At 34.9% G+C, this 23,892-nt stretch overlaps 2 protein-coding genes across 2 annotated transcripts in view; one reads left to right on the top strand and one right to left on the bottom strand.

Moving 5' to 3' along the window:
* Positions 1–820: 820 nt before the first annotated feature.
* LOC115891794 lies at positions 821–3,610 on the bottom strand. The gene has a single exon (XM_030912353.1). It carries the CDS (start codon positions 3,608–3,610, stop codon positions 821–823), a length of 2,790 nt encoding a protein of 929 aa, XP_030768213.1.
* Positions 3,611–13,593: 9,983 nt separating this feature from the next.
* The window catches only part of LOC115891795, a 99,101-nt gene continuing 88,802 nt past the window's right edge, over positions 13,594–23,892 (top strand). The window contains exon 1 of the mRNA XM_030912354.1: positions 13,594–14,012. Coding sequence (XP_030768214.1) covers positions 13,594–14,012 — 419 coding nt within the window. The remainder of the gene's footprint in view (positions 14,013–23,892) is intronic.

Consider the following 23,892-nt stretch of genomic DNA (forward strand, 5'->3'; position numbering starts at 1 on the left):
TTTAAAAATAAGAACCTTTATTCTTCCGTAATAATATAAAAATCCACTAAGGATAACAGGCACTAAGTCCGACTGCCTCGACGTACAACGGCTGAGATCTTGGTCAGCTATTCAATTATTCTCGAAATAAGCTGCAAAAATTTGCTAATAACTTCAGCGTTCTGTAGCGGTGTCTCGTCTTGCTGAAAAAATATGTTTTCGAGTTCCATTAGGGACAGATCATCAATATAGGGTCCAAGGCCTACTAGTTAAAAGTAGCGAACTTATAAAAATTCTGTATTTCGAAAGGGGACTGTAAAAAATATCAAGTGTGCTATATTTTTGGAAAGGTAATTTAATGTTTGTTTCACTTAATTAAAAATATACAGGTTGTCCCATATAAAAAATTATTTTTTTTCTGTTTCTAACTATGTGAGGGAGGCTGCACCATAATTGGAAGTGGTTGAATAAATTGAAATGATAATGCTGATGATACCTAGATATACAAATACTTGGCGCAGTGTGTAGGATATATTTGATAATGATTCAAGGATTAATATATTATTTGTGGCGCCTACGCCATTGCCGCCTCCAACGGTATCAGGCCCGGAGGTTCGACGGCGCAAATAGCTACTCCAGCCTCGAGAAGTTTTCTCTTGCCGATCATGAAGGCCAAGTCCACAGAGAAAAGAAGAACCGAGTGACAGTCCGCGCTGTCATCCGTCAACGAAGCCACTGAAGTTAGTCTGAGTCAGTCAGTCAAGATGGCCGCACGCTAGTCAGATTGTGCTCCTTCGTTTCTGTTAAATTTCAGTCCAATTTATATATAATATAAAGGATTCTACAGCTCTGGCTGCCTTCCTTCCATCAACCGGGTCCTCCATTCGTCTCGATCATCCCATGTTCCCTCTCGTAGTCCTCTCCGATGCATAGACTCGTCCACTTTATCTCGCCATGATCTTCTTGGCCGCCCTCGCTTTCTTCTTCCAATCGGGCTCCACTCTGTCACTCTGTTTATCCATCTATTTTCCGCCCTTCTAACATGACCGTACCATACCAATCTTTTCGTTTCTATGTACTTTAAGACGTCGGTCTTTCTCCCCATTCTTCTTCTTATTTCCTCATTCGTGACTCGGTCTCTTCTGGTTAGTCCACAGCATCTTCTCCAATACATCATTTCGGTGGCCAGAATTTTTCTTTGGTTGTTTTTGTTTATGACCCATACTTCTGCTGCATATGTCATGATACTCTGAATAATTGTTTCATATATCAATGTTTTAGTCTTTTTCCTGATATTTCTATCCCAGATAACGGAGTGCAGTTGTTGTATACAGGATCTTGTCTGTCCAAGTCTGACATTTATATCTTCTTCCGTAGTTGCGTTTTTCGATAGTGTAAATCCCAGGTATTTAAAGTTATTGGTTCCCTTTATTTCCAGGTGGTCTTCTATTTGTAAATCAGCTGTATCTTCCTCTGTTGTCATGTACATGGTTTTCTTCAGGTTTATTTCTAGTCCTACTTTTTCATACTCTTCATTTAGCTTCCTGAGCATATAACTTAGATCTTCCTCATCCTGGGCCATCACCACCTGGTCATCTGCAAAGCAGAGCGTGTAAAGATGTTCATTTCTTAGAGGGATTCCCATACCTTCACATTTGCGTTTCCAGGTTGTCAGTGCATGTTCCAGAAATATTTTAAATAATGTTGGCGATGTTGGACATCCCTGGAGCAGCCCCTTCGATGTTGTTAAGCTGTTTACTATCTTGTTCCCTACTTTTATGTGTATTTTGTTGTTCCTATATAAAGTCTTCATTGCATTTGTGAGTGTTATCGGTATGTCCAGTCTTTCCATCGCTTTCCATAGTTCTTTCCTGGGTACAGTGTCATAGGCCTTCTTTAAATCGATGAATGCTAAGTGTACTGGTTTGTTCTTTGCTTTTTTTTTCTCCAATAATTGTTGGATCGTGTAAATATGATCTATGCATGATCTCCCTGCTGTAAAACCTGCTTGTTCTTCTCCGATTTTTCCTTGTATGTTCTGTTCTAATTTGTCTCTCAGTACTCTACCATATAGCCTCCCCATGGTTGCTATGACACTGATCCCTCGATAGTTATCGCACTGTCTTCTATCTCCTTTTTTGAAAATCGATGTTAGCTGTGCTTCCTTCCATTCGTCTGGTATGTTATGTCCATTTATTGCTTTCCCAAACATTCCATGTATGATTCTGAATAATTTTTCTGTGCCGCATTTTATGAGCTCTGGTGCGATGTCCCCTGGTCCTCCTGCTTTTTTGTTTTTTATTGTTTTAATTGCCTTTCGTATATCTTCTATTGTTATAGGTATATGTTGTGCTCTAGGTTGTCCCTCTTCTTCTTGTCTTTCCTCTATAAACTTTTGTCTTGTTTCCGTGAGTAAATCTTTGTAGTGATCTTTCCACTTCTCAGGTTCAATGTATGATATGTATGATCTTTCTTTCCTATCGGATCTCAATTCCTTAATCACTCTCCATGCTTCTGATCTTCTAGCTCCACCGATATATTGGTCCAAGTTCTGGCAGGTTTTTTCCCAATTTTCGTTTTTCTCTCTGTTTACCATCCCTTTAACGTCTCTGTTTTTTTCTCTATATTTTTTGTAGTCATCTTCATTCCTGGTACTCAGCCATTTATTGTACAGTTGTTTTTTACATTTAATTTCGTTAATCGTCGTTTCACTAAGATTGTATTCGAAAGGTCGTTGTTTTCCTTCTACTTCTCCGAGGGCTTCCATCCCTGCCTGTAGCATACTTTCTTTGATGTGCTGGTATGTGTCTTCCATGTTATCATCGTATCTAAATTCTATGAGTTTCTGGTCAAGTCTTGTTTGGTATAGATGTCGTGTGGATTCATCCTGTAATAATTGTATTTTTAGTGGTTTTCTTTTTTGTATTTCTATCGGTGTTCCTTCAATGTTGTTCGTTTTTCTATTCATCCAAGGGAATTCCATTTTAGCTAGTAATAATCTGTGGTCGCTTCCGCATTCTGCCCCTCGCTGTACTCGGACGTCCCTTATTTTAATTGTAGATCTTCTTCGTATGATAATGTAATCTATTATAGATTTGAGTTCTCTCGTTTCTTGTGTCCAGGTGTATCTGTGGATATCCTTATGTCTGAAGAACCCATTTGTTACTTTGAGGTCGTTTAGTTCGCATATTTCTATGACTCTTTCACCGTTATCGTTGGTTATTTCTTCTCCAAATCTTCCTATTACGCTATCATTTTCTTTTCTGCCTACTCTCCCATTCAAGTCGCCTGCTATAATGAGTTCTTTTTTCCGTATGTTAGCAATTTCGTTCTGTATCGTGTCCAAAAACTTTTCTTTCTCTGTAACGGGGCTGTCATCGTTTGGTCCGTATGCGCCTATTATAATTACGTCCCTACCGTATATCGCTATCTCCACTCTTATCACCCTTTCGTTTACTGGTTCCCACGTCTTGATGTTCTTTCTAAATTTTTTCTTCACTAATATTCCGACTCCCGCTTTAGCTCTTTGTTCTTTTTTCACTCCGCTCCATATATGCAGTGCGCCTCCGATCTCTTCTGTACCGTTTCCCTTTTTCTTTGTCTCGGTTACAACCAATATATCCACGTTCATGTTCTTAATTCTCCAACACTTCTTCTCGCTTGGTTCTCCATCCTTGGATATTCCATGTAGCGAGTCTTAATTTCCCTTTCCTTGATCTTCCTCCTTTTCCTCTTTCTGTCCCGGTTGCTGTTTACAGCTTGTACTTGAAAATCTTCAGCAGAACTGCCCCCCCCCCGTATCCGTTGGGGCTCCCTCTAGATGAGGTGTGGATTGCCACCCGGGGATTTTTCTTATAATTTTTCATTCTGCATCTATTTTTCCCAAGCACTTAAGATTTTAAGAATTTATATTAAACATTTTTATTTTAACAATTTATATTAAATATTTTATTTTAACAATTTATATTAATGTTAAATAAAAAGTTGTTAGAACACGCGCCGCATTTCAATACTACCGCCACTTTATCCCTAAAGTGGTGACAATACGACCACGTCAAGCCTAAATATTTATAAATCTCGTATATATAATTAAAATAGTTTTTTGCATAAAATACTCAAACTTAATAAATATTCAAATAAGAAAAATGTATGTACTTCATAATTGTTTATTGTAAAACCTGAACAATTTTAGTTCAATAAAATAAAATTATTAAATTTTGCTGCTGTGAACTTGGCCTTAAGTTACCCACAACCTAAAATAAAACCAAAAAAAGCGTAAAAAATTACAGAATATATACCGTCCGACGATTTCACGCCATTTAACTTGCAAATGTTATAGCTCTCGCCGAGAAGCTTTGTCATGTGTTTATATATCTCTATGTATACGTAAGCCAAAGTGGCAGTTATCACCTCGGAATATTTTTATTGCCGTGCCCTCGCCCTCTACGCTTTACGGCTTTCGGCAAGTTCGGGGCTTTTTTATGTTTGTTTTGCCGTGGATTTTTCATAACCTTTGTCGTTACGATTGTCGTTTTATGTAGTCTTTTTTATTTATGTAGTGCGAAAAAGTTTGGTTTAATTTTTCTTAAATAATTAAAATTATAAACTGTCACTTTACGACAAATCCAATATATTTCTGCGACATTTTTGTCTCATTTTTGTTTTGTTTCAAAATTCGGAGACTTTTCAATGTCCCGTCTCGAGTCAGTTAAGATCAGTGTCGTGCTACGCACACGTTGTGCAACTTTCACCCGCGTATCTTAATGATGCTGTTAACTCACTTGTGTCGTAAATATCTATAATAATAATTAGGTCTTCTGCAAAAAATAAACATGTAGTACTACCACAGCTTAAGTAAAAAACAGCTCGGACAGTGTAGCCTGCCGCTTTGATCTTTTTACGCTCGGATTTGCGATTCGAAAGAGGGAGAACAGTAGAGCGGCGAGCTCTCTCGCCACAACCAATAGCCGCGTAAGCGGCAGTCAGCCCAGAGATGTATTAAAACATTTTTACACGTGACGTAAAAAATTATTCGACTGGTGCTAGAACATAATTTAGATACACGTTTTTTAAATTGTTGACTTTAAATAAATATGCATTCTCAAAGAAAAACGTTTAAAAAACAAATTAATTAATTTATTTCTAGAAATAACAGCAAAATGAAATAGGTACATTGATTACTTATAGTTATTTACGAATGTTTCCCCAAATTAGGAGCTGGCGGTTTTGTTTGCTACATTTAAGTTCTTATTAATATTCTTTAAGGTATTAATAAATTAACTTTTGCGTATAATTTTAACAAAAAATACATTATAGGAAAATTTTGACAAGGATGGCTGAATTTATTTGTTTGAAATAATTTAACGAATTTACATAATATATTTTCATTTAAGGAAAGTTCTTTAAAATTGTTCTGATAAATTTTATAAAAAAACTTTTTTAAAAACAAGTTTTAATTTAAATATACTAAAAAGAATGAAATAAACTTTTTCTTTAAAACTTTTATTATGAACTTATAACGTTATTACACAATTTTAATATTAATATATAAAAGCTTGCCGCGAGATTTGAGTGTACAGTTGCACTCATAAAAATCTGGTACGACAACTTTATCTTGTAATTCCTGGTCTAGTGGTCTATCATAACACAAACTTTGAAAATGAGACAGGGTAGACACAGGTTTTAGTTAATTTACTTGTTTATCGATGTAGAGAAATCTCGCGACAAGCTTTTATATAATATTAAAATTGTGTAATGGCGTTATAAGTTCATAATAAAAGTTTAAAAAAAAAGTTTATTTTATTCTTTTTAGTGTATTTAAATTTAAATAAAAGCTTGTTTTTAAAAAAAGTTTTTTTTGTAAAATTTATTTTCTACTTTTTACTTATGTTGGTTTCTCAGTGCCACACATTTAAAAAATAACTTTCTATGGGCGTCCTAATAATATGTATATCGATTTTCATTAAAAAAGAAGAACTTAAAAAAACGACAGCTGTCAAATTTCTGAAGAAAGAACTGTCGACAGTTCAAATGTGAGACAAATAAAATGAAAACCGACTCTGGGGTAGGGGGTATCCAATATCCATTTTTATCAAAATCGGACAAATTTGAAATTTTTTTGACAGCTGTCAAGTTTTACAGCTCAAAATTTTTTTCTTTCATTTTAGCCCATGGCCATCATCGATTTTTATCCAAATCGGACAACTTTGAAATTTTTTTGACAGCTGTCAAATTTGACAGCTCAAAATTTTTTATTTTTCATTTTAGCCCATGGCCATCCTATATATCAATTTTTATGAAAATCGGTTGACTTTGAAATTTTGACATGTCATTAAACTGTCATTTTTTCAAGATGGCCAAATCCATATATTTTTTCATATGTATATACTCACAATATAACTATATATATAATTTTAGCCCGATCCATTCATAAATAGAATTTTAAAAATCAAAACCTCAAAATGCCACCATTTTGACAGCTGTCAAAATTCATGTCTTGCCTGCTAAAAAAATGTATTGTCATCGGGTCTGAACCTACATACCAAATTTCAATCTCCTACAATAAAAAGGAAATGGTTCTAATTTAGCTTACAAGATTTGCCTCATAAAAACATACATACATACATAGATAGTTACATACAAAGCTTATAAAAATAGCCTCCAATGAGGACACTAAATAAAAAATGGTCTCTTTGGCATTAGCAAGCCTCCAAATAAGTGGTCTTTATCGTTTTGAAAAGCTCTAAAGTGTGAATACTTTTGAATTGAACATTAATTTTGAATTGAATTGAAAATTAAACAGACTATATTTTGAATTATTTCCATAATTATTTGTGTAACCAGCAGCCGCACATACCGGAAAACCTTTTCCCATTCCAACAATAAAAATAAAATTAAAATAAAAGCACAAATACCTATGGTTAAATATAAGAAAAAATCGAATTAAAATCTTCCGTAATACGGCCCTGCACGTCACCGGTGGAGGTTATGCATCGACTGAATGAGGCTGACTGTCGCTCGCTTAATTCAGTTAAGCATCGTCGGAGTGGGGCGTTTTAAATTCGAGCGTGGGAAAAATTGGCGAGTGTCCAAGCTATATTATTCTGTAAGCTGTGGTACTACCATGTATTTTCACTAAACTCCTACGAAATAAATTTACATTGATAACGACTGGCGCAAAATTTTCAATTCAAATTTCGCCCCCCCAGCGCAGATTTATTCTTAGGAGGCGCCTTTACCCCCACGACAGCGAAAAAACCCACTAAATTCTCAGCAGCAGGTCATATAAACCAATAAAATTCCCATTTTGCAAGTAAAGACTCCTAAACTCGTTTTCATTCTGGCCCATTCATCACACAGGCAGCGAGCGTCGGTCGGTGCCAAGACGTGCTTACATCGACCCCCCTTTTGCCCCCCACGACTCCCTAAAATCCGCAAGACCTCCCCCAAATTGAATATAAAATCGGAGGCGCATTATTTTCGCATCAGAGTTCGCTGGATGCGCCGCGAAAAATATATAAATAAGCGACATCGTTACACTTTTTTCTTCCCCCGTTTTTTTTTTTTTATTTTAAAGAATGGGGTATGTGGAGGGGTTAAAGGATAGAATATACGGCTAGTTGAGAAAAATAACAGTATCTATAATTTAAAATTAGTTAATAAACAACAGTAACATGACGAAAACCGCCAGTTTTCATGACTATATGTATGGAAAAAAAAGTCGAAAAATTGCTCATTTTCAAAGATGGCACAAAAATAGTAAAAATAGTTCCAAAATTATAAAAATGTCAGTATTTGTAGAAAATCTTATGTAGATTCAGAAACTATGCACCTTTCAAGGCTTCGATTTCTTAGCTTTGTGAGAAAATTAGTTTTTTTGTAATAGAATAATATCAAGCTTTGTAAATTTTTATCTTTTTGGTTTGTTATTCTAAGATGGAACCATTTCAGTTTACGAAGTTATCAGTCGACATAGGCAAACGAATTTTAAAAGGCCTAAGCAAATAATCTAATGATATTCAAGACACATAAACTCTCTAAAAGTATGCATATCCTGAGAAACTAACTAAGTAAATAATACAATCTTCTAAATGTTTAAAAATCACACAAACGAGGGTAAAGTAGAATAAACATTCATCCCTTATTATCAAAACTCTATTTGACGAAGTAGGACCAGTTGTGTACCATCCGGATATCAGAAAATAAACAACACAGAAAAAGCACGTAAACATGCTTTAAGTAAACAAGTAAACTTAAAAACATCCCCTCCTTAGAGGTTTTGCATTTAAAATTAAAAGTATTAAATATATGTTTTAAAATCAGAATCCGAATGTTCACGAGATGAATGTCCGAAAATGATAGAAATAGGATTATCTTTTTTCCGTTCCTAGAGTTAAATAGAAATAGACAAATGAATGAAGAAATAAAGATTTCATTTCTAGGCGGTTTTTTTTAAGGTAATCCTATGTCACGATATCATTTGTATTAGTTAAGGTAGATTATGAATGTTTTTCAGCAAATTGTTAAAAGAGTAAGATTTACACGGAAGGGTTTAAAAATTACATTTAATTAATAAATAGGACATGCTGATGCCCTTTCGGGACAAGGACCAGAAACAAGGGTGAAAGTGAAGTCTAGGATCTTTCGGGGAAGGAGCCCTTTCGGCCAATTAAAAAGGTGCGAAATATGCATTTGGATGGGTATTCGAAGGTTCCTCAAACAGGGGCGTGCTGAAGATGTAGTAACGCCTGTCCGAGATAGTACCAGCATCAGTATTTTCATCTTTAAAATTAGTTCGGTACTGACTTTAAATTAGACGGTCGAATTTACTCCACCGTGTAGATCTTATATTATCCAGTGATCTTTTTTTAATTGTTTTTAGTAAGTTCTCTATCTAAAGATTTTCTCAATTAAATTCTCAAGTTAGGGAAATTCTAATCTATTCATGCTACAGTATTTAATTTGTTGTTTTTGGATTTTCTAATATTTTTTCTTTATTAATGATTTAAGACTTTCTGTTTGTTCTAAAGGCTTTAGTAAATTTTAGATGTTATTGCATAAGTGATTATTTTGCAATTGTTCTTTTTATTAAATTCTAATTTAAATTTAATTGTTCAGTGAATATTTTTTTATATATTAATTTTCTGCCAATGATAATTCTAAGAGAGATTTGAAAGTGTATGCTAATTGTTGATAATTTAAATTGGACTAATAAGAAGAATATTTTGTATTTTTTTTAACTTTATTATCTCTGAGTTTTAATTTCAATTCTCTAATTGTCATTAATTATTTTTGATTCAATTTCTTTCTTTTTCATTAATTATAAATGTTTTGTTGTTAAATCTTTTTCTTTTATTTTTTATTTATTTATTTCTTTATATTAAATATAGCTAGGTGTTGTGAAAAAATCGGCATTTTATTTCTTTTATTTCACCTAATCACTAAAATATTAAGTTATTTAAAAGAGCACTGTGATAACCGGTCGAGTGGTTCAATCTTAAGAATGAGTCCAAGATCGAAGGGGTAGATCTACAAGGGGATCAACAAAGTCTTCGACAGGTTCTTGTTGTTGATGTATTGCTGATGGATGTTGACGTAATAAGGTAAGTGGCAATAGAGTTTATAGTAACTGAATTTAGAAAGAGCCCTTACCATAAAAGTGCGATGCCTTAATTTCGATCTTTAGCTGGTTATATTTTGTTTTTATATGTAAACGATAAACTATACGCTCTGAAAAGTCGGTGTTCTCATTATCCAAGTTCTGCCTACCGCTCAATAAAGTATTTTAATTATAATTATATAAAGGCCACACTACCATGATAACGGACAAAGTCTTGAAAGTTTTGTCACATTTTATATATTTTTGATAAAGGTTTAAACTTACCCTACTAATAGTGAACTCAGCCTATATTTTCTTATGCTGCACCTTTAAATTAGTAAATAACAGCATTTTTAACAAAATCGGTGACATGACCAAAAACCACAAATTTTCATGATTGATGAATTTCAAATTCTTTAATGAAATTGTCACAAATTAGAAAATTATTTTAATTTGCTATTTCCTTAACAACTTTAACTCTTTTTTTCGCTAACATCGGTATGCGCTGAGATAATATACCCCGTCAGTCATGGGATGAAGGAAAAAGAATACAGGGGCTGACGAGAAGAGATGAGAGAGGGGTAGCAAAAGGCTCTAAGCGTCCGGACCATCACCACCGAGAGAGGCGGCGGCGTGGATTCGGAAAATGACAGGCCGGAATGATTGATCTGCGAACTAATTGGATGATCGATGACTTTAGTTCATCAAGTGGCCCGTTTCGGCGAGGCACATCTCTCCTTCCTTCACCCCCGCGTGTCTCTGGTGTCGTCATTCCCCTCTTTACACCGCTGTACCCCCTGTTCTTCTCTTTCCAGAAAGGAATTGGGACGATACTGACTGGTATTTAGGTGGTGTGAGCCGAGGGCAGTGTAACGAGGTAAGCGTGACTTTGTAGTAAACAAAACGGTTGATAAATGATGGTTCTGAAATGGAATTAATATAAGGAAGAGTCCCATATTACTACGCTGTACCTACTTGGCTCAGATTTTGAATAAAGAACGATTTTTTAATAAAATTGCAATCAAGATGGCTGGTGTCGCCATGGCAATTTTCTAGTGACAGTTAGTAATTATTTTCGAGTCCATTTCAATAGTCCGAAAAAGTAACAAAATAAGCGTTTGTCATTTAATGTTTTGTGTAAAACTGGCTAGGTATTTTTACACAAATAAAGAAGGAAATTAAAAAGCTAGGTCCCTTCAGTGGGAAAATTACTATGGACCTAGTAATTTTCTATGGACCTAGTAATTTGCAGTAGGAAGTCACTAGGTCTCCGCCGTGGGGAAATCATTAGATCCCCGCAGTAGGAAAAACAGGAGGTTCCTGCAGAGGGAAAATCACTAGGTCCCTGCAGTGGGAAAATCACAGGATCCCTATAGTGGGAAAATCACTAGGTCCCCGCCGTGGGAAATCACTAGATCCCCGCAGTGGGAAAAACACGAGGTCACCGCAGAGGGAAAGTCACTAGGCCCTGCAGTGGGAAAATCACAGGATCCCTGCAGTGTGAAAATCACTAGGTCCCTGCTGTGGGAGAATCACTAGGTCCCCGCAGTGGGAAAATCACAGGATCTCTGCAGTGTGAAAATCACTAGGTCCCTGCAGTGGGAGAATCACTAGGTCCCCGCCGTGGGAAATCACTAGATCCCCGCAATGGGAAAAACACGAGGTCACCGCAGAGGGAAAATCACTAGGCCCTGCAGTGGGAAAATCACAGGATCCCTGCAGTGGGAGAATCACTAGGTCCCCGCAGTGGGGAAATCACTAGGTCCTTGCAGTGGGAAAATCACTAGGTCCCTGCTGTGGGAGAATCACTAGGTCCCTGCAGTGGGAGAATCACTAGGTCCCCGCCGTGAGAAATCACTAGATCCCCGCAATGGGAAAAACACGAGGTCACCGCAGAGGGAAAATCACTAGGCCCTGCAGTGGGAAAATCACAGGATCCCTGCAGTGGGAGAATCACTAGGTCCCGGCAGTGGGGAAATCACTAGGTCCTTGCAGTGGGAAAATCACTAGGTACCCGCAGTGGGAAAATCTCTAGGTCAACACTAGGTCCCTGCAGTCAATGCATATGTATATTTTTTCACTCAGTAGTTTTATACAGCTACGTACGAAAAGTTATTACTCTTCAAAATAGTTAAAATACATGTAGGTGGTGCCCCCTACAAATAGAGAGTCATATTTACATCAAATCCAAATTTCTCTTGTCAAAAAACTCCCAAACACCAATTTTCATCCAAATATTGACGTTACTTCAGAAATTATTTGGAATAAATCGAAATAAAAATAAAATTTCTACACCCTGTATCTCCGAAACTAAGCATTTTAGGACATACATTTAAACGATCTTTTTTACTTATTTTTATCTGCAGAATATGCTGCCAAAGTTTCCGGAATACAGTTCGGACCACCCTGTTTATAAATTTGTTTTTGCCTTTTCGATGAAAAAAAAATTCTTTCTCCCACTTTGTACTTCCAAATTCCGATAGAGACCTCTCCAGAGTGCGAGGACTATCGAGCGGCTTTCTCCAAGTAATAATAGCTCTGGAGACCGGGAGGGTCCAGTCGGGGAAGTCCTGTTAACCTGTCGTGCACCCGGGGGACCCCACGCCTATTCCCGATAAAATCGCTTGATATTTCCGATACATTTTATCTTTTGGTTTTTGTCCCTTAACTCGTCCCTTTAGCATTACATTTCCTTGGAAGATCGTGGAAATGCCGGGATAGCCGTTTGAATATCAAATAGTTTGGGATATAAGTCAACAAAAGGTTAGAACTCGATATAGACAGGGTGTTCTAAATTGTTTCCATTCGAGGATGACCATTGAAATCGTGGAAATCATATGATATTACGAAGGAGGTGAAATTATGGGCTATTTTTAAAAATATAGAGAGTTATACAGGGTGTCCCCAAAAAAAGTTACACATTAAAGTTTTTGTAATGGAACACACTATATATTAATTGATTTTCGGATTCTAGGAGAAAAATAAAGGAGAGTTTTATTAGAAAAATATATGACTAAAATGTAAGGTTTTTGACATCTATTCAACATTTTCTAAAAATAAAGAACAATTTTTAAATTACAATAAAAGCTATCCAAATTGGAATTTACCCGGTATAGCCTAATATGTAGTTAAATAACTATTGTACATTAAATCAAATTAAAACTTGACCCAAAAAGTTATACAGGGTGAGACAAAATTAATATTAAACATTTGTCACCTTTAAAAGCAAGTTACTCTTTTATTTTAAATGGAACACCCAGTATATTATTCCGATATTCAATGGAGATTTCATGTCTCTTCAAAATACCATTAAGGAAGCCTACCCCTCAAACAAAGATTTTCCTAGATATTTTCATTTACATGATTTGATCTGAGTAGATCTTTATTATTTGATAAAATCTAGGTGGCGGTGATATGTCTGACGTTACTTCAACATAGCTGTCTAATGAGTCCAACTTTAACAACTAGTTATCATTTTGTGTCCGTTAAAACAAAAAAAAATCTCAGAAATTTGCAAACTTATGATACATCAGACAGAAATGATATGATTCTATTAGTTCCAATTAATAGAATACTTAAATCCTCCTGATTTTATCTAGTCTGGGCTTTTTTATGGGGATATGTTAAAGACAGTGTTTACAAAACTCGACCAACTATTGTCGACAACATGAGAGAAATTATTATAGCTGCTTTTCGAGGTAGAACTCGAAGATCTACTGACGCAAAATCTACTCTCCAACCTTAATAATATTTTGAAGATATATAAATTCCCCATTGAACACGGAAAAAAATACCGGATGTTCCATTTTAAATAAAGGAGTAACTTGCTTTTAAAAGTGACTAATGTTCGATATAAATTTTGTCTCACCCTGTATAACTTTTCGGGTCAAATTTCAATTTGGTTTAACATATAATGGTTAAATGAAATACAGGGATATAGGGAATCCTGGATTGATTACTTGTCAGAACTATACAAATCAGAAGAAATAGAGGTTGAACTAAATACACCCGAAATAATGACCAACGACAACGTACAGATTGAGGCAGCCGATATAATTACATCCCTTCAAAAGCTAAAGAATAGGAAGAGCCCAGGGCAAGATGATATCCCCAACGAATTACTTAAATATGGCGGCCAAAGTCTCATACAGCAGCAAAAAATTCTTTACCAACACAGGATACCCGATGAATGGCGAACCAGCACCACTATCTTGATGTTTAAAAGAGGAGATAAGAAGCTGCCCTCAAACTATAGAGGCATAAATCTTCTAAGCACTACACTAAAACTTACGACAAAAGTGATAACAACCAAAATAAACGACTTAACATGCTTAGCAGATGAACAGCAAGGTTTCAGATCGGGCAGATCATGCACAGACGCGGTTTTTGTCATAAGACAGATAACAGAAAAATCAATCGAATATAACAAACCAGCGTATATGTGTTTTATTGATATAGAAAAAGCGTTCGACCGTGTGCAGCTAAGAGACGTTGTACACCTTCTTTACAATAGGCAAATCCCACACAACCTCGTTAAAACCATACAAAACATATATGAAGCGAACCAAATTCAAGCTAAAATTAACGGGGTCCTGACCGAACCAATAAATGTAGGCTGTAGTATCCGACAAGGTGACTCCCTGAGCCCTCTTCTTTTCAACATCATTATGGACGAAATAATAGGAAATGTACGTTTACTGAAGGGATACAGTATGGGCGACCAGGAAATTACTATTCTATGCTATGCTGACGACGCCGTATTGGTAGCTGAAAATGAGAACGATCTACAGCGCTTATTACATCGATTTAATTGCACTGCCAAATCACTTAATATGATAATATCGACCCAGAAAACTAAATGCATGACGACATCAAAAGTACCACTAAGATGCAAACTGGAAGTCGAGGGCAATGTTATTCAGCAAGACATAAAGTTTAAGTATCTAGGCATAGAAATCTCAGGATATGGTGATGTAGAAGCGGAGGTGCGAGAACGGACAACGAAGGCAACCAGAATAGCAGGATGCCTGAATGATACGATATGGCGAAATAAAAACATTGAGGTGGAGACTAAAGCGAGAATTTACAAGGCAACGGTACGATCAATAATGACATACACTGCAGAAACTCGACCTGATACAGCGAAAACTAAACAACTACTAGAAACAACCGAAATGAGAGTACTACGCAGAATAGCTGGAAAGACGCTTCTGGACAGGGAGAGAAAAGAAAGCATAAGAAGAGCGTGCAAGGTGGAAAATGTAAATGAGTGGGTACTCAGCAGAAAGGAAGAATGGAACGAGCATATCAGCAGAATGGACAAGAGAAGGATAGTGAGAGTTGCACGCGACAAATCACCGCTAGGTCGCAGAAGCTTAGGACGTCCACGAAAACGATGGAGCGACAACTTGTCAGTCTAATCGGTGGAGACGACGAAACCAAACAGGCGATTCGCCTAGTATGAAGAAGGAAGAAAAAGAATATAATGGTTACTGTAATTAAAAATCAGGCTATAAAGGTCGACTAAAATAAAAAAGAAATTTAAAATTTACTCTTCATTTTCACAAAATGTGAAATACTCCAAAAATAAGATACAAACTTAAGAAACGCGCACAAACTCATATTGGCCACTTTGGCATCCCCTGAGATAGATTAAGCCAAGCAACTTATTAAATATTCATGGCCGTGGAAGGGAGGCCCTTCTTCGCAGTGATAAAAATAAAAACGAACAGTCTTCAAGTGTTTGGCACGTAAACAAGAGACACATGACGATCTCTCCCGAGGGCTGGGGCGGAATTCATTTTGAAGGATGGACGACTTCCCGTGACAGATACGCTGAGGCATTTTTCTAGGTTATGTTGTTCATTTTTTCCTTCCCACGTGTTTATTGGACTTAAATGAGTTTGAGTCTAGTTTAGATAAGCATTTTGTTTGGGAAAAAATGTTCTTTAGAAAAGAAATTTGTTAAAAATACTTCATTAGATATTTATTAGATCATTATTTTATAGGCTTGATGCATTTCAGTTGATTTCAAAAAATTTCGACCGCAGCGCTCTAACGGCAGAAATCAGAAATTTTCGCTCTGTATTTCACGCCGCGCCGCGCCGTCCCGGTTGCAGTTCATGTTGATTGCATTAAAATAATACTGAAATCGTGGCTTTGTCATAATATACAGGGTTGTTCACCACATACGACACGGAGTATTGTAGCTAAACGATGAGATTTTTACAAATTGTAAGTTTGGGGTTCGTTGAAGGACTATTAGAGCTACAATTTAAAAATATTTTTACAAGATACAGAGTGTCCCCAGAGTATATAAAAATATCAAAGTTGTATTTTTTTAAATGGAACACCCTGTATATTATTACATTTTTAGTTTCTACGATTAAAATAAAGGTAAATTTAAGGTTTATTATACTTAAACCTTACCGTTTTTGAAATATTTTCAATTTTGTGAAATTGCAGTAAAAATTTTAAAGCTTCATTTCTCCAAGGGTATCAATGTTTTTTATACTAAATATTTAATGAAGTTTATTTATTGATCAGTTATTGTGTTGCAATAATAAAAATAATACTACCTTATACAGAGTGTCTAAAAATTTATTTGAAATAATTATTAGCTTCAAACGGCAATAACTTCTTTAATTTAAATGGAATGCCCTGTACATTTTAGGAGAATCAGATGCACAATTAAATTGTCTATCAAATTGTATTATACCATTTTTTACCTATCCCTTCAAGTTTTCGTATAAAATGCATTTTCTTATAATTTAGACCTCATTTATCAATATATCAATGGAATATTGACATTTTAGATTGTTTTTAAAGCAACAAATGTACAAAATGTACAGACTAGTAATATTATCGTTTTTAGCAAAACGATAATATTACTAGCCCATTTGTATGCAAAAAGAAAACTATTTAAATCTTTATAAAAGAGTATACCATTAATTAAATATAACACCATTATTTGCGCCCATATACTAATTAATTACATACTTAATTGTGTTCGTTATTAAATTATTATAAATAAATGTGGATTTGAGTCAGAAATCAATATAATAATAAGTTATCAAATTAAAGTCTCTGTAGTTATAAATAAGCATTTATTAAAAATTAAATATAATTTTTAAGGTGTTACTTTTTATCACACTGTCTAATGCCCATACAAAATTCAGTTTTTTAGTATTTGGAGCAATTATTATTAATCAACGCAGTCAGTTAATGTAGTTTGAATACTGGAATCATATTAATTGATCCTCTTTAACAAATATTTAAACAGTTTTTTTTTATTTTTTAATGAAATAAACGAATTATATCGACAATATTAGTATCTGTACTCTTTAAAAATTTGGGACATCTTTAAAAATAATCTAAAATGTCAATAGTCCATGGGTATATTGATAAATAAGTTCTAAATTACAAGAAAATGCATTTTCTACGGAAACTTAAAGAGATAGGTAAAAAATGGTATAATGTAATTTGATAGACAATTAAATTGTGCATCTGATTCTCGTAAAATATACAGGGTGTTCCATTTAAATTAAACAAGTTATTGCCGTTTGAAGCTAATAATTATTTAAAATAAATTTTTAGACACTCTGTATAAGGTAATATTATTTTTATTATTGCAACACAATAACTGATCAGTAAATAAACTTCAGTAAATATTTAGTATTATAAACTTTGATACCCTTGGAGAAATGAAGCCTTAAATTTTTTACTGAAATTTCACAAAATTGAAAATATTTCAAAAACGGTAAGGTTTAAGTATAATAAATCTTAATCAAATTTACCTTTATTTTAATCGTAGAAACTAAAAATGTAATAATATACAGGGTGTTCCATTTAAAAAAATACAACTTTGATATTTTTTACTTATTTGGGACACTCTGTATCTTGTAAAATTATTTTTAAATTGGACCTCTAATAGTCCTTCATCGAACCCAAAACTTACAATTTGTAAAAATATCATCGTTTAGCTACAATACTCCGTGTCGTATGTGGTGAACAACCCTGTAAAAGTATTTTAGTTTTTTGCTAGTGCAGTTATTGAAACTACAAAACACTCAGGTGCAAGGTGTGTCTGATGTAACGTTGTTTCGGGTAGTAAAAAAATAAGTGAAAAAGAATTCGAACTAGCCGTCGTGTTGTGTCGTGACAATTTCAAATATTAATAAAAATGCCAAAACAATTAACGTGTCAAGGAGAGCATAATTAGGGCATTTTTGGGTGCAATAACATTCAATAACTCAACTTTCCCGGATATACAACTCTCCCCGAAACAACGTTTTACAGCTTCACAGCTTCTTACACTGATTTGATCAGAAGCAAAAATGGATTCAAGCAGTTCGAAGAAACAAGTGAGTCAACAAGGTGCCAATCACATAATCAAAAAATTAAATAGACATATACTATGAGAGAATAAAATATAATCTGCAATATTAATGGTATACTCTTTTTTTTCAACTAGTGCTTAATTTTTTTATGAACATCTTCTAAAATTATAATTATGTACCTTCAAAAAATTCCGTTATAGCCGAAATAGCTCAAGTTGTGTCCCCACTAGCAAAACCGGTGTGTAAAACTCGCTATCGTACTTGAGCTCATCTAAAATATTTTATTAGCTATAATAAATTATAATAGGAAAGTTACACCTTCTGCAGATATCAAAATATTTAATTTTGTATTTTTTAAGTTAATCCGAAATTTTTTTTCAAAAAAATGATGATAAAACGGTTGATCTTTTGACACAAAATTATTATAATTTCGATTCCAAATATCTCGAGAAGCATTACTCGTAGCGACTTTTACCAAGTGACCTTTTTTACGTAAAAAACATCGTAAATGTATATTTTTTACTCAGTGGTTTTATACAGGTACGGACAAAAAGTTATTACTCTTCAAACCAGTTAAAACATATCCATGTGGCGCCCTCTACAAATAGGGGTCATATTGACATCAAAATCATATTTCTTACGTGAAAAAACTCCGAGACACCGATTTTCATCCAAATATTGCCGTTACTTCAGAAATTATTTGCAAAATATCGAAATAAAAATGAAACTTCTACACCCTGTATCTCCGAAACTAAGCATTTTAGAACATAAATTTATACGAACTCTTTTACTTATTTTTATCTGAAGAATATGCTGCCGAAGTTTCCGGAATACAGTTCGGACCACCCTGTATATGCCGATTGTTTACAATAATATTCTTCGATGGTGGCAGCACCGGCGGAGAATGCACCAAGCCTATACCAGTGTTTTAAAAGAAGAACATTCTTTTTCAATAGAAGAACAGCAAAAAAAGTATGATGGTTTTCGACGAAAAAACAAATCAAAATTGTCACTGTTCAAACAATATCACCTGACAAAACCTGATACCCGTTAAGGCGTCAAAAACCCAAAACACCATCAAACGATAAAAAAAACGAAGACGACAAGCTCAAGAATGTTTAGACGGGGCTAAAGAAGAGAAAAAGGCCGACCAGAAGCCGATCCGGGGCAAGTTAAGACGGCCTGATCCCGTCTAAGAGGGATGAACATGATCCTATTATGCCTCTTAAGGAAGAGCGGCATTCCCTTTCACCCCTTCCTCCCCCTTTAGACGCCTGGAGTGGCTGTCGACGTCACCCGTTTGGATATCGAGACGTCTCGACGCGCTTTTGTCACCTTGATTTCGCTGTTGGAGTAGTTTGCGGGTGATAAGAAGGGAATCAATCATTTTCGTCGGTGGGTGAAGTTTATTCTTTATTTATCGTTATTTTTGTAAATATTTTTTGGCAGGTTAACTTTAAGGTAACTTAACATTGTATACCGAGTTGTGTACCTCTCCTTTGTATAAAATATTGGACAATTTAAGGTTGATTCTCACTATACTTTCCATATCAGCTCCCTTCCATGTAGGGATCTGTCTTAGCGCCTCTCGTATTCAATATATTCATGGCAGCGCTCTCCATTATAGTAGATATTAAACTGCATTAGAGAGGTTTGGGCATTAGATACAGATACGACGTATGTTCAACATAAAAAGACTCAGGGCAAAAACACGTACAAAATTCATCACAGAACTTCAATACGCTGATGACTGTGCTCTAGTTGCAAATACGTTACAGCAATTGCAAGAAATGTTGAACACATATACATGGGCATACAGGGCTTTGGGACTTATTCTGAACATCGATAAAACCAAAATCATGTGCACTCCCCCGGAAGATCACAACAATGCTATAAAAATCGGAGAAGAACTATTGGAATATGGCCAATATCGACTCTGAAATTCTTGTATCAACTCTGAAATTCTGTATAATGATATATGATCTAGTATGGCAAGCTTTAGCTTTTTTATTCTACCAAAATATTATATTTCATAATTTACCAGTATCTACCATTTTAAAACAAAGTCATTACTTATTCTAGTACCACACTAAAACACATCGAAAATTAACTTTTAACATCCCTTATTTCAATATTTCCTTCCTCCATTCCTAGCAGCGTCTACTCTTTTTCAACGGGCGTTTTCAATTTCGGAGCATCTTCGTTCGCCGTTTTCGATTCTCTGTTTGCACCCGATCGAATTAAATCGTCAGAAGAGAGAATCGGCATCTCCTCCTCCTCTGCCTCCTCAATTTCCTCCACATCGTCTTTTCCACTCCTCCAAATCCTTATTAAAGGAAGTGGAAGAATTAAATTGGATAGTTTTGTAATTAAAATACAACGAGCGCCGACTCTGGTTGCCGACAAAGAACTGTTCAGAATGCATGCCGCAATATTGCTTTTCGGGCAAAAGAGCAGATTGCATTTTCGGCCTATATTGTGTTGTTTGTTTTGTAAAAAATATGTTTTATTGCTCTTATGTGTGTCCTTAACGTAAAATACACGATACTTTTTTTTAGAACGTAGAACGTAGAACGTAGAACGTAGAACGTAGAACGTAGAACGTAGAACGTAGAACGTAGAACGTAGAACGTAGAACGTAGAACGTAGATCGTAGATCGTAGAACGTAGAACGTAGAAGGCAGAACGTAGAACGTAGAACGTAGAACGTAGAACGTAGAACGTAGAACGTAGAACGTAGAACGTGGGAACGTAGAACGTAGAACGTAGAACGTAGAACGTAGAACGTAGAACGTAGAACGTATGAACGTAGAACGTAGAACGTAGAACGTGGGAACGTAGAACGTAGGAGAACGTAGAACGTAGAACGTAGAACGTAGAACGTAGAACGTAGAACGTAGAACGTAGAACGTAGAACGTAGAACGTAGAACGTAGAACGTAGAACGTAGAACGTAGAACGTAGAACGTAGAACGTAGAACGTGGAACGTGGAACGTGGAACGTGGAACGTGGAACGTGGAACGTGGAACGTGGAACGTGGAACGTGGAACGTAGAACAAAGTTGAAGAGAGAGTGTCCGTAACAGTCAGAAAATATGGTTAATATTAATGACCAAATATCTTTATACAAGGTGATCTAATAATAGGAGACGTCGGCATTCATTTTGTTTTAATTAGTAAGGTATATTAAAAATATTAAGCTAACTATTTTGGCCTTTTAAAATCACTAATAGAACTTCCATCCTACAAAAATTTGAAAGAAAACGTGCATTTCTTTTATAAAACACCAATAATTTTATTATTGAAAACAAGTCGAGGTTTTCGGTTTTCTACTATATCAAAAAGTTTTAAAAACATTTCTCTAAAAATATACACGCTAGACCCGACGCAGTCAGCATCCCTTTGATCTCAACCTTGATTAAAATAACTAAACAGGAAATTTTAATATGAAATCTACACCCCCTCATTCGTAAAGAGTTTCTTCTTTCCCGTCTTACCTGATTCGCTTATAAAAAGTCATCTTCTCTCGCTTCTTTTAAAAGGTGGAATTTTCCATTTTTTTCGTCTGGGCGATTATAAACTTTCGCCTTTAATGCCCCTTCGAGTATTTTATTAATTTTTTTGGTACACGTGCTTCAGGTGAGGGTAAAACTGTTCCTTTTATCTTTAGCGAATCATACTTAAAGCATTTTTTCATTAAAATAGTATTAAATCTGTTGTTTTATTTATTTTTCATAAATATCTGTAAAACAAATAAAAATAATGACAGCGATCTTCATTTCATAGCCATCGCTGACGCCGTTTTTATTCGATCATACGGTATAAATGATTGAAACTCATACAAGTTTACCATAATTTAAACTTAAGATAGTCTCTAATAATTATATTAAAATATAACACTTACGAAGTTAATAAATATTGACTATTTCTACTTATTTTTAATCATTTAATAATTCTGATAAAAACACGCTTGATTTTTTTATTTTAGAAATCATACGGGCTATAATCATTAATATGACGATATTAACAATACTTAAATTAAAATTTATTTGAAGGAATGCTATTGTATTACAATAATTGTAAAAACACGTATGTAATAACAACTTGGAATAATATAATTATTTAAAACTGCTCATCGCGTTATCGATGTCGGCGTCTTGTCACTTTTATTTAGTCTTGTCACTATTATTTTATTAGCCATTTAGGTATAGTTTGATTTCAGATAATGCAGATTTTAATGTGCCATTTGTGGTTTTTAATTGGATTTTTTTTTTTGCATATTTGGTATATTCTATGAAGTGATTTTAAGTGCTCCTAACCATTTTTCAATTATTAAAATGCCTATTTAGATACATTTAAAATTAATTAATTAGTGTATAGTATTTGTATTATGAGTTTGTTTTTTTTTATAAAATGTATTTTTTTCGCATTAAAATAAACATAGCTTACTAGATCACTAGCTAGCCATTTTTAAATACAGGGTGTTAATTAAGTATCTGGCCAAACTTCAGGAGGCGATTCTTTGAGTGTTTTAAGGTAAAAAGTTCATATAAACAAGTGTCCGGAAATATATAATTTTAAAGATACAGGGTGTCAAGGTGTTTTCTAATAGACCTTTTTTATTAATATCTCAAAGATCCGTTGGCCGATTTTATTGAAATTTTGCCATGTTGTAAACTTTGATAAGTTAGCACTAATTAAATGATAGTTATTATTTACAACAATATTCAAAGGATAAAAACTCATCCCAATAAATATTTGGCAACGCCTTGGAATCATTTGTTTTTACGCCTTTTGGCGGTGGAAACCATGCAAGATTTTTCTTTGTCCTAAGTTTTTAAGTAAAAAAATAATAATCATAAAAAATATAGGTCCTAATAGCCTAAATTTTTGCAAAATGTATCAGCAGATCCGATGAGACCCGAGTTATTATGTTTTGGAACTTAATGATTCAATTAATTATTCCCTTTAATGCATTTACCTACGCGCCAAGAAAAAATATTGCATTAGTCTAAATTTATTATTTGTGACTCCGCTCTTTCACGTATAATTTGCCCCTTGCTTCTCATACGGAAAGAGTTAGATTAAAATAGCCAAACTGTACCTAACAACCCATATGCCTTGACGCATATTCTTTTTTATAATAATATGGGCTTTCTTTATCCGCCGGCCCAGACAAACATCCATATCCATAAAATAGTTGGCCCACACTGATAAATTAATAAGACATCATTTCGGCTCTCAAACGTCCTTGCTCTGTTCGATGATCAACGCCGGCTAAACTATCGACTTATGTGTTGACAAGATGATTAGGCAGGTTATTGAACTCGTATGGCATCGAGCATGTCGTTTTTTCAAAGACGGGTCCCATATAAATGCGGCCAGAAGTATTTTCAATACTAAAAAACTGTTGGCACTTCTGTATAGAGAAAACCGACACACACGAGAGAGTTTTTAAGTGAGTCAAACCATTCTGTAAGAAAGGAATAGTTAAGCATCACTTAATGCTGATAATAGTAAAGGATTTGATTAAGAACTTAACAACGTAACATTGCTGTTCTACCAGCAGTTGCACACAGGTTTCAATAGCATATAGCTCAGCTTGGAAAATTGTGGTGTGTTTTCCAAGACTGTGGTAGATCTCAGTCTTTGGACTGCTGCAGTAAATTCCTGCGCCAGATCTTTTTCGTTTTTGGATCCGTCCGTGTACCAAAACATTTCCGCATGTAATAAACCGTTTCCCGGCTTATCCCATTCGTCCCTATTCGGAAACAGGACGTTGTAGGTGCGAGTCAAGAGTTGGACTGGTGGTGCGAGATCCGAAACCATTCCCAGAATCTCATCCGACTGTAGTTCTTCTACTAGCCGGTTTTGTATGAACATGATAGTTCCTTGGCTTCCTCGTGCTATATTTAGAAACCTATATGTAGCCCATCTCGCCTCTCTTTCCAAAAGAATTTGAAGAGGAGGTAGGTCG

The sequence above is a fragment of the Sitophilus oryzae genome, unplaced genomic scaffold, assembly GCF_002938485.1.
Source record: "Sitophilus oryzae breed Bouriz unplaced genomic scaffold, Soryzae_2.0 scaffold_119_pilon_pilon, whole genome shotgun sequence".
Classification (NCBI taxonomy): Eukaryota; Metazoa; Arthropoda; class Insecta; order Coleoptera; family Curculionidae; genus Sitophilus; species Sitophilus oryzae.